At 49.2% G+C, this 12,128-nt stretch overlaps 1 protein-coding gene across 1 annotated transcript in view; it reads right to left on the bottom strand.

The window, feature by feature from the left end:
* Positions 1 to 3,451: 3,451 nt before the first annotated feature.
* GDF11 (growth differentiation factor 11) overlaps positions 3,452 to 12,128 on the bottom strand; it is a gene marked incomplete at its 5' end in the record, with an annotated part of 9,176 nt that continues 499 nt past the window's right edge. Inside the window, 2 exons of the mRNA XM_006777899.2 lie at positions 3,452 to 6,777; positions 7,296 to 7,693. Of these exons, the coding sequence (XP_006777962.1) occupies positions 6,397 to 6,777; positions 7,296 to 7,693 (779 nt within the window). The remainder of the gene's footprint in view (positions 6,778 to 7,295; positions 7,694 to 12,128) is intronic.

Below are 12,128 nucleotides of genomic sequence, written 5' to 3'. Positions count from 1 at the left end.
CACGAAGTTTCAATCGCACTGTACGTGCGCGCCTGCACGTGGTATTTTGTGGAAGAGCCACACTTAAGGGGCCACAGTTCGCCGACCACTGGCCTAGATCATTGGGAACATAAGCAGTGGACAGGATGCTTCTACTTTCTAATCAAGCCCTGTGCTAGTTTGTCTTCTGTTGCCGAAGTATACTATTGCAGCTTTGGCAGTAACATTTCTTAAATATTACTAAAATCCATTTTACTTACTGTGCCTCCAACTTAGAAAGGTTTGGCTCTCCCTAAGCAGGCTGTGTGTTTGCATTTGGTTTCACATAGATTGAGACCTGCTATTTAATCTTTTTTGATGTGTTGGTATAAGGTTTCTCCCCTTAATCTTTATTTCTGGACCTTCAGAAGGTTGGTTTTTGCTTGGTAATAAAACTTAAGAGCTTGACACCTTACCTGAAGACTTTGGTACCATAATCAGATGCTGTGTTGCTGTGGTGTAATTTCTTGTTCCCATTTCTACTGAAACCTTCTGCCTTATTTTGTGAGGAGTAGGTAATAATTTGATCCTCTTCCTAACAAGAATTTCTTCCCACAAAGTGTTTTTGGTTGCTGAGGAGGGTAGAGACCTAAGTTTAGACACTTTAGGAAAACTGCCTTGGAGAGCAGATCCAAAGATTAACCGTTCGTTGTACATTTTTGCCCCATTCTGAGACTTTGGGAAAGTGAACAGACGGGAATTCTGTAAATGTTTCCTTCCCTCTGGCCTCTTCTGGCTGCCTCCCTTTTCTTTTCTCCAGGCCCTGATTTGAGACTAATTTTTCCTCTCTCTACTCTGAAAACAAAAACAGAGTTAGTTCTGTTTTGCAGCTTGAGAGAGGTTATAGATTCAGTAAGGGTTTTTTACCCAAGGATGATAAAAATGAGTAATAGGTAAAGGGGTGGAGCATATGGTGTTAATGGAGTGAAACAATGGATACTTCAGTGTTTACCCCCTTATTCTCTACTGTATATCTCCTTATCTCTTTACCTCCTGGTTCATAGGTCAACGCTCAACCACTGAGCCACACCAGCCTGGCTCAGTCCATCCCTTTAAGCCTGTTTACATTCTCTCAGATTCACAGGTATCCTTTTTCCTCTTTATCCTCCATGGAGAGGACACTTTACCTCCTTATCCTCTAACCTTCCATAAAAGCACTTAGCCTTCTCTTTCTGAAGTCTACTCATTCTTTCCCTGATTCAACTCACTTTCCCCAAATCCTTGAGAGTGTGAATTTTTTACTAACCTTTTCATCTCATTCTAGCAGCTGTTCTTATGTTGGTCAGAAATCTCTCATCTCCAAGCCTGATCACCAAATCCTCCTCTTGTCTCATAGTCATTCTACACATACTTTTTGAGCATGGATAGATCAAGATGCCTGTCTTTTCCACTAATTTAGTCTTTAAATAGTAAGCCCCTTTTAAGACATTAATGGGCACTCAGGCTTCCAATCCTTTCTCTGGGATCCAAGTACCTTTCCTTCCTATCCCCCAGTCTCACTAGTGTAGCTGATCCAAGATCCAGGTGTGGTTAGCTGACTGAGGCTTTCTTTTTCTGTCCTGAAGCTGTGACATTCTCTGCATACCTGGAAGCTCTTAATGAGGGAGTCTATAAAAGATGTGGAGGGAACTAGCTTCCTCAGCTGTAAATCTGCACCTTTTTATGGTTCTCCAAGGATCATTCTCTTTTTCTCCACCATCACTCCAAACTCCCCCCACGCCAATTCCTGGGAACTTCTGAAGATTCAAGGTTAGAAGCTTCTGTGGGGGTAAGGGGTATAGAAAGATGTGTATAGGAACAGGATTTCTTGATATTGAGCCCTGTTTCCATGTCTGACACGAGAAACAGATGAAGGGGAAGGAAAGAACTTAACTGTTTTCTCTGTTGTATGAGGGCCTCTGATAGGTAATGTCATTCACCTGATTATTGAAATCCATCAGAAACTAACCTCTGCCTCTCTTGCAACATGTCCACTCTTGTTTTTAAACTCCAAAGATATTACCAAATAATGGTTGGAATTCACACCTTTGCAGACCCTTCTAACCCTGGGTGCTCCCAGCTTTCTTTTCTCAACTACTTCAGTGCAATTCCTTGTTCTACCACACTAGCTCTACTGGCTCTGAGACCCTGGACAAATTAATTATTCTGTGACTCTCTCCAGACCCTGTACCAACAACAACCCTGTGAAAATTGATGTTATGTACTCGGCACAATTTGTTTACGATAGTTTGCATAGTATTCGTTCAATAAATACGAAATCTTAATTTTACTAGGTTATTTACAGTGAGAAGATTTTCTTTTCCCCAAGTAGGTCCTAGTTAAAGGGTAGGGGATTGAGTGGATTAGGTTGAGTATGTGTATGTGTGTGTATACTACATATGCAGGTACAATGTTAGGAGGTTCAGAGAGTGGAAAGAGGTAGGAGTCTAATTGCTCCCTTACCCCCAGCTCATTGGTAGGAAAGCTGACATTGTTCCCTGGGGCAGACTTCCCTGCTTCAGCCTCACTAGAGAGCAGAAGCTGTAAATTAATGCCCTTCCTGTGGTGCTGAGCCTGGAGCCCCTGACATCCCCAAGTGGACAGATAGAGTATAGGCTAGCTACTCATGCATTGGGTTGGAGGATGTTGGGGTTTCTTGCGGTTTCTTCTGAATGTCTTCTCAAAGTAGGAAACAGCACTAGGGGGAGAAAAAAAGTCTTAGCTCAGGTAAAACGCTAGGGGTAGGTGTGGATACAGCAGCTCCTTGGGAGGACTGTGTAGCACTTTTCTCCTCTCTCAACCTCGGTCTTGTAGTTTGGTATGAGGTGGGGTCATTCTGTAGATAGAACTAACAAGACGGGAAAGCATGGTGGCATATTAAACCTTCCACGGCCCTGTCTCCCCATTCTGGATCAGATCGATGTTACAGTAGCTTTTCTTCCTTTTTTTTTTTTAATGTAAGTTAGGGAAGATTCCTTTGCTACACCTAACTTTTATGCCTTAGAAGTATGCTCTAGGCTCCCGGGAGACATTTTTGAGATGCTTAACCACTTTTGGTGCACTGGCAAGGTGAATGGCCATGTTAGCTTGGTTTGTGGATTTTGGTAAGACTTAGCTGAGGAACCCTAGGATCAGGGAACTGCAGAATAGGATAAACATTAGCAGGATGGTCTCAAGAGAACTTTTAGATCTTCCATTCTCAGGAAGCTGGGAGAGGATTTGTAATCTTTGGGACTATTTTGATAAAGCTCTCTAGAGAGTTGTTCTAGGTCCCCTCCCTTGGTCTGCATGTCCCAACCATCATCCCAGGAGACAATAGTGGTTTTCCCTTGCTCCAATGACTGCCATCTTCTTAGTTCTTGAGCACAAGGTTCCGTCCTCCCAGATCCTCTTCTGTTCCTGGTCTGAGGTATAAATGTTCGCGCTTAGTTAGGGAGAAGAGCTCATCACTGAATTCTAAATTCTTTGACTGCTTTTATTTTTCTTTTTTCAGGTTCAAGTGCTGGATTGTGTCATGTGACCATCCCAAAAATCAGAGCACCCTATGGCCATCTTTGCCCTCTGTCACATAACTTGAAAACTGCCTGATGGCCTTTTTGCAGTGGTTCCCTCCAGGAATCTTTGATCTCAGTGAAAAAGTTCTTTCCCGGCGTTCCAGTGCCTGTCGGCCCCATACTCCTCAGACACCCTTAACAAACAAAGGCAATCACGCACACAGAGTAACAAATACACAAAGTAAATAATAATTACACTAATTATGATCTGAGGGCACTGGTGAGGTCCACACACATCATGAGGTGGGAGGGGAGTGCTAGTTTCCACAAGGCCGCTGGGCTATGCCCCCCGGCCTTTTCGGGGGTGGAAGAGCCAGGGAAAGGAGACTTCAACTCACAGGTTTATGTTCATAAGAGAAATACCCTCCCCCAGAGGTCTTTATTTGGTGGTATTAAAGGGGCATATTCTAAGTGTCCCCAAATCTAATGCCCCAACTCTATAGAATTTGTAGAGGGAAGTCATCTGATACCTATTGCCAAACCCCCACCCCGTGCCAAGATCAAGAAGCATGGGCATTTGACCTTGGAGAAGGCATCTTCTGTTCTTCACTTCTCTGTTCCTCTCCTTTCACCAAGAAAAAGTGAATGGTGTTGCCGGTCTCCAAGATTGGGCCAGAAGGAAGGATAAAGAATAGAGTCAGAGAGGAGAGGATCCCCTGGGGGATTAGCATAGCTGCTGTATGTGAGGAGGCAAGTTGCAATGCTTAATAGCCCCTGCCCATTCCTATACTGAAACACCATATCTCACTTTTTCACTATGGGAATGGGAATAAGATCCTAAAGCTCACCAACACCACCTTCCCAAAGGGTGGTCACATACCTTTGCCCCTTCCACTGGCTGGACCAAGTGGGAGAGTCATGTTCTTGGGAAAATCAAGCCTTCCTGGTCAGCTCTCCAGCTTGGGCTTAACGTTGTTCAGTACCATTTGTATCAAGAACCGTAACTACTGACTCTACTTAAGAATAACAATTTTACTGAAGGTTCTTTCCCCCTCCTCTCCTGACCCTCTAGGCTCTTGCCTGGAGCCAAGAAGTCTGGCAGTGAGGTATGGGTAGGGTATGGATCAGGAGATTCTTGGCTCCTTGGCTTCAGGCACTGTCCAGCTGGGCGGCAGAGGGGAGCTTGTACTCTGAAGCCTGTGACTCCTCTAAGCCTCACATCTCTTCACCACTACTCTGGTGCCCTGGTTATCTGTCCCACAGCGAGAGGTATTTTATGTCCATAAAGTGCCCGTGGTAAGTGCTCAGAATTCATCTCTTGGCTGTGGCGGGTGCTGCTATTTTTCATTCCATCGAGGGGAAGAAACTGAGGCACAGAGAGTCCAGAGGAGGGTGGGTCAGGATTGTGGGAGGAATGAACAGGCCCAGCTAGTGACTTGGAGTGGTAACCGATCCCTGCCTGCTTCCCAGCCTTTCGAACAAACCAGGGAGTCTCCACCTTCCCATCCTCTGCTCTGATTGGCCTTGTCAGATGCTTTTACCCACTATTGTCCCCATCCCTGCTGCCAGGTACTGCTAGATTCCAAAAATAAAACATAAAAATAATTATACACTCTGCTCCCTTATTCTCCCTTCCACCTGAGCTTTGGGGTTGAGGAACTAAAATGTCCCCCGCTCCAGAATCCCTTCCACCTTGGTCTGCTGGCTCTATTCCTTAGCCCAGAGCAGTAATTTGGATTCAGATGCCCTGTAACCATCAGCCTCCTCTCACCCCTTTCTTGACCCCTCCTAACCCTTCCCAGACCTCTCTATACTCTTCTTTTTATTGACCTGAAGGTAGAGGCTGGGAGCAAGGGCATTCCACAGCTCTTTGGTCTCTCTTTTGGCTGGTGGGAATTTGGGCATACACAGGCCACACCCTCTAGGTAAATAACTCAGTACTCTGAGGGTAGATCTGAGTGAGTTTAGTGGCTCTCGTATAGATCCTGGATGTTGAAGGCTGGCTCCCCCAGCTCCTAAACCCTAACCGCTTACTGTTTCCGTGACCACTGGAAGTCCCACCCCTTTGGCTCAGGAAGGTTAAGTAGGGTGATTATGGATTGGAAGCTTCCCCATATGTCAGCCCTCTTGTCCTTTACTCCCGTTCCCAACCCTAGAGGCTTTATACAAGTGCTTAAGTAGGTGGGTATTGAGGGAGGACAGGGTATTTAGGGAATAAGGGACAAATGGGCACAGTGAACAGGGGCCCTTCTATTTCAGTAAAGCCAAATACCAAAAAATGAAAAGTCACAATAAATAAATAAATAATATTCCAAAATCCTCACTTTTGTTCCTGCCCTCACTTCCCTTCCCCTGGCCACTGCTAGAGAGAAAGGGAAGAACTAAGAATGGATTTTTTGATTTCCTTTCCTACTGAAAATGGTAGTCAGGGGGTCTCCCCAAAACATATCAAGCCCCTCACCTTGCCAGTGGAAGAAAGGAGGCTTGGTATGGGGCTTTCTCTTATTACTCCCTTTCAGTCTCTTTCTCATTATCTCTGCCTAGTCTGTCTCATCTGCCTCTCCATCCCTTCGCCTTCTCACTGCTGCTCTTAGTGTTCCTGTCTCTATCTCTCTGCTCTACCTCTCTCTCTATGCCTCTCTGTCTTCTTGCCAAACCTTTTCACCTGCAAACCTCAAACACTCCCCACCTGACCTGTCCCCTCCTCTTCTCCCTTTCCCCCAAACCCCTCACCCTTCAATCCCCAACCTGCCTCCCTCTATTGTATTGCACACTGCTTGGGCAGGGAACAAGATGTGATGCTCATGAGAAGAGGTGGAGGGAGATCTAGGGCCTGTGGGGGAACTGGGTCAGGGCTGGGATCTAGGGGTCGGGTCTGTGGAGGAGGCATCCTCTGTCCTCCACCTTAGGAGCAGCCACAGCGATCCACCACCATGCCAGGGATCTTGCCGTAGATAATCTGCTGCTTGTCATTGAAGTAGAGCATGTTGATTGGGGACATCTTGGTGGGAGTGCAGCAGGGCCCAGCAGAACCTCTTGGATTAGCCTGTTGCACCAAGTGGGTGTGTGGATACTTTTGCATGAACATGTACTCGCACTGGCCCGAGCAGTAGTTGGCCTTGTAGCGTTTAGGTGCGATGATCCAGTCCCAGCCGAAGGCCTCGAAGTCCACTGTGAGGGGATATCGGCAGCAGCGGGACTCACTTGAGTGCTCATCGCAGTCCAGGCCCAGGTTCCGCCGGGACCGCTTTGTGTTCTCTAGGACTCGAAGCTCCATGAAAGGATGCTGGGATGGGAGAGGAGAAAGAGATGTGACAGAGTCCTGAAGGGTTTGTACTCAGTGTTCTTTCTCACCTGCCCCTCAACAGGGGCATGAGAACAGAGACCACCTCTCAGCTTTCCCACTGCTCCCATCCCCAGCCAGTGTCTTATGCCCACTTTTCTTGCCAGCTAGCCATCTCTCCTTCAATTCACCTTCCTAATTCCTCCCCTGGCAACCTAACTCTCATTAGCCCCTTGGCCAGAGGCCTCATCAAGAGTCCATTTTTGTGTTCCCACGGATCTCCCATTAAATCACACCTTCAACCAAATGGTTTTCAGCTGTTGGCCTGGCTTGGATATCTGAAAAGTGATAGTTGCCACTCCCCTTCCCTCCCAAACTCCTCCTCTAGAATCAGCTTCTGGCCCCAGATAAATAATGCTAGTCTGCAACCCTCTTCACATTCCTGATCTACCTTTTCCAACATCCCACCTCCTCAGGGCCAGGTTACACATATCCGCCACCATCTCAGGCTCCCTGCTCACCAGCCCCTCAGCTCCTGGCCCCAGAGAGGTGACAGCCAGGTCTGTGCCACTGGGATCAAAGGCGTTGATCTCGATGCCCCAGTTGCTCTGTGGCTGGCGAAACCAGCTGTGTAGCACTTGCTTGAAGTCGATGCTCTGCCAGTGGCCGGAGCGGGAGTGCAGCTCAATCTTGAGTGATCGGATACGGATGTGACGTCGGCCTCCCCCACCTCCCCCAGGAGTCCCTTCCCCAGTTAGGGGTTTCAGCCGCAAGATCTGAAGGTAGACTGTGGCTGGGCGGGGCACAGGCCGTAGATACACCCACAGCTGGGCCTTTAGTACCTTCGTGAACATCACCTTGGGGCTGAAGTGGAAATGACAGCAGAGAGGGCTGCCATCTGTCTGCACCGCAGGGTCCGCTGATAAGAGAAAAGGGGGTACAAGGTTAGCAAAAGTGTTTGTGGAGGAGGTCAGCATTCTGGGTGGCATTGGCAACTTGGAGTCCTCAGCCTGAGTTTTCCAGTTCTTCACCCTTCTCCCATGCCTGTCTTGTTGACTACCGTGTCACTGATACCCAGAACAGTATCTCCTCTTTTCCGCTGTAAGATGACTGCTCTATCAGGTCTTACTGATCTGTACCCATTCCCTAACCCAATTGCCCTAATGCATAGGTTCTCCTCTACCAGGTAACCTGCAAAGGTGGTTATTAGAGGATTCTTCCATCTGCAGTCTTCCCTTTCTCCAACTTTCCCCAACATGTAGGGCTCTAACTTCTGAACCTTTGATGCTCTTCAAAGAAACGAAACCTCATATCACACCTGCTGTCCTCAGGCCACCTTGTCCCAGTTTTGCTGTTTTGTCTGGTGGCCAGGTGGGGAACCTGTTGTAGCATCCCACGTCCCCGTCCCCCCCACCCCAAACACACACACAATATAAAACAAAACAGATGGCCTCAGAGAGTGGATAACCCATGGTCCAGATAGAGAGCATGGGCTAAATTTATTTCATGAAGTAAATCAGATCTAGGCTTCCTGCCATCATTCACACTAGAACTAATATGCCTGGAACTAACACGAACTACTCAAGCACTCCTGTGCATTTGACTCTCCCATTAACCTGGAAACCAGTTTCCTCAGCTGCTTCCTCATCCTCATCACCGTTACCACCTCAGCTTTTGAGAGGGAAAAACTACCTCTATGTTGTTTCCTCCTACTTGCCCAAAACATCAGAAATAATATTCAACACACCAGATGAACTGTAATCAGTCTTTTCTCCCTTGAGCTTCCTGTCCAGTGCCAGCAACTCTTTGCAAAGGTTAACATCCAAACTTTACATTTTGGCCCATTTCCCCTTGTTCTGGACCATAAATTGATTCTTCTTGGATCTAAAAGATGATTCTTAATATTTGCCTCTGCTTCCATTGCAGCTCCTCTCAGTTTCCTTCTTAATCCCTTAAGTCAGTTGGAAATGCCTTAAATCATGTTTTCATTGGGCAGGAATAGCCATCTCATTCTAAATGGACAGAGAGGAAGATTCGGAAAGGAGCTTCCAGGCCATGTAAGAATGATTAGGAAGTCAAGTCCATATGTGTCGTGCCCAGGTCTCTGAGTTCTGCATAATCGTGGAGGACTTAGCATCTGCGGCTGGTCTCCCACCAGCATTCCCCCACCCCCACCCAGAAGAAGGAGGGTCCTCCAAGTGAGATGGGGAGGAAAGTGCTTAATGATCTTCATGTATCCAGGACACAAGACACCAAGTTCCTCTGCAGCTTCCTTCCCCTTGGTTCTTCTCTGAGATTCCGGGGCACTGGTCGTGCTCCCAGTTGCTCTCCCGCTGGAGCTGTGAGGTGCCATGGGGTAGGGTTCCAAAGTGGAAACTCAGAGACCAGGAGCGCTGGGCAGGGGAGCTGCTGGTGAGATGGGGGCAGCACGCTATGCCTCGTTGCAGCGTAAGGATTGTCTTCTTTTCCTGTGTGTCTTCACCATGAGGTACTAATCCCCATGCGTGTGAACACTGTTGATACTGTGTGTTTTGCTCATTGTGGCTTTAGTGCCTCCATAGTGCCAGGCAGTGTTCAATAACTGCATACTGACTGAGCTCCCTAAACTCCCAGTCTTACATTGTACAGGCCAGTGCCGGAAAGTCCTTCCTGACATCTCAACACTGTTCTCTGACTATAATTAAAATGGGTTTCATCACTGCCTGACTTCTCATCAACCAGCATCTGACCTTACCCACTAAACTTCTCAGTGATACAGATAATCATCCTTGCTCCATAGGAGTGCTGAGCAGTAAATAAAGAATCTGAAAATAGCAGGAGCTTCTCAATAAATGCAGGTTTATTGTTAGTTTCCTAAGCTGGCCCCAGGGCCCATTCTCCCAAGTCTATAGGAGAGTCCCCCACCCCCACCCCAGGGAATCACCATACACTTCTCACCCAGTGGATGTGGGGACAGTCGGGTACTACAAGGGGACAGGACTAAAACAATGTGTGGGAAAAGAAAAGTAAGGAGAAGATGAGAGACTGGAGATGGTGAGGGAGATAATAGAAGAGGCTGCTAGGGATGAAGGCAGGTTTGAAGAGATAGGCAGAGAAATGGAGAGGAGAAGGAAGAGAAGGGAGGATCATGGTAGAGGAAGAAATCAGCTTGGGATTGGGAAACTACTGGGAGAAAAGGGGGAATTTACAGGAGCGGGTGGAGGTTAAGCAGCAAAAGGAGGGTGGTAGCTAAGCCCAGTGGGATGAAGAGAAAAGACAGAAGGATACACTGGGAGGAACAAAGGAGAACCAGGTAGAGCCACGGAGGGAAGCAAGGGGCTTGAGAGAGTCCCCAACACACACATAGGCCCAGCTCCCAAGGGGAGGGGAAGGAGCCACATCTGTGTTGGATTGATCGGGTTGGTGGCAGGCAGCAGGTCAGGTTTAGTAGGCGGTGCTGGTCTGGAGAGAGGTCATTGCACTATTTTCAGCAAAAGCCCAACCCCCTCACTGCTCACCACCTCGCCCTCCCCCCGCCCCTACTCACATACACACTCTTCTAACCCCGGCTGGAAGGCCTAGGGGCAGGAGGTTGGGCTGAGAAGACCGGGGCCTCTTGGTGTAGGGAGGAGAGAGAAACTGAGGGGCTGGGCTTGGCTCCCAGAAGGGCAAGGGGGCTGGGTTCCCAGGATGAAGGCTGGGGTGGGAGAGCCTAAGAGGGTGGAGGGAACTAGGGCAGGCACTGCAGCCTAGGAGAGGTGGGGGCTGGGGTCCAGGGTTGAGGACTGGGGGAGGGGAGGAGGGGGAGGGGAGCGGAGGCCATCTCTGCTGACAAACACCTCCCCCGATTAGCAGAGCACAAGTCTCTTATTAAAGCGGGTCCCTGGGGATTAGACTATAAAAGTCTCTTTTTCCTTTTCCCCTCTCTCCCTCCCCTCCCCTCCCCTCCACTCCCCCTCCCTCTCTTAAGAGCTCAGCTTGGCTCTTAAAGGGGACGTACAACACCTGGCCAGAGACCCAGTCCCTAGTTATCCGCGTCCTGGGGTGCCATGAGGGTGTCCTTCTGTCTCCCCCCCGTGACCCAGCCTAACCTGCACTTCCCAATCCAGGGGTGCAGAATCCTGGCCGTTCATTTCCCGCACCCCCTTTACCTGGGCTAACTCTGGACTCAGGCCCATTGGTTAAGGGATGCTGGGAATAGGAAAGAGCAAGGGAAGCTCACAGCTCTATCACCCATCTGGAAATCCTCACACACGACTCCACATAGGCCAGAGGACCTTTTCCCTGTTCATCGCCCAGCAAACTCTTTTCCAGAATTCCTCTATAACTGTTTCACAAACCCCCACCCCCATCGCTGCCCTCAGTCCATAGCGCACTAACCCTAGCTTCTATAAAGCAAAAGCCTTAAGAACAGAAGGAAGACTGAGGGAAACCCCAGCTCAGATCCCAAGCCGGCACCTCCACCCCACCCCAAAGTTAACGTCCTAGTTCTTTGAGTTTTCTTTTCTTTGCGACCCTGACCCAGTGCTGTGGAGTTAGTCTGCAGAAAAACTGGTGGCGGCGTGAGGCACTCTGCCTCCCAGATGCACACCTGGGTTCCTGTGCATGAGAGGTCCCATGGGAGTGGGCCACTAGGACTCCCTTCAGCCCCCAGCTTTTTATGACCCATCTGCCAATAAAACATCTCCCCCTCTTCTGTTCAGAGCCATAAAACCAAACAGTTTGTGTGTGTGTGTGTGTGCGTGTGTGTGTGTGTGTGTGTGTGTGTGTGAGGGGGGGTACTTTGCCAAACCTCTAAGAGGGCCTGGTTCCCTGGAGGTGTGGGGGGGTGGGGGGACCTTCGTGGGGGAGGGGAAAGGCAGTCGTCTGACCCTAGGGAGAGCAGGGGAGTTTGGGGATGTTGCGGGGAGTGTTGGCCTGGATTTTCCAGGCCATAAAATTTCAAAGCAGCACAAGTCTATTAACATGTTCATCTTTCCTCTGGCCAGGGGCTTGGATGCCTGGTTTCATCCCGCTCCCCATCTATTTCTTTCTTTTTCTCCTTGGGTCTTCCTCTCTCTCCTCAAGTGCGGGTGCGGGTAGGGGCGGTGAGTACGGGGTGGAGCACTCAGGTTGGAGCCGCCAAACCGGTGCCGGTAACCGCGGCGCCTGGAGTGGGGTTCTCTGGGCCAGTCAGTACCCAGAAGGCACAACTTCCCTGCCCCTCAGGGAGCCCAGGTGTCAGAGGGCTCCTGGCGGAGGGAGTGCCAGGTGGGCTAGTACCGGGACAGACACCGGGCTTTGGGATCGCGTCCCTGGGGGAGGGAGAGGCGCACTCCGTTCTCCGTAGCCCGGGGGCGCGTCGCGGAGCCCCGGGTTGGAGCGGCCGAGCGGGT

This window comes from Myotis davidii, unplaced genomic scaffold (genome assembly GCF_000327345.1).
Source record: "Myotis davidii unplaced genomic scaffold, ASM32734v1 scaffold509, whole genome shotgun sequence".
NCBI classification, from domain to species: domain Eukaryota; kingdom Metazoa; phylum Chordata; class Mammalia; order Chiroptera; family Vespertilionidae; genus Myotis; species Myotis davidii.
The sequence above is the reverse complement of the archived record's forward strand: the minus strand, read 5'-3'. Positions and strand labels throughout refer to the sequence as shown.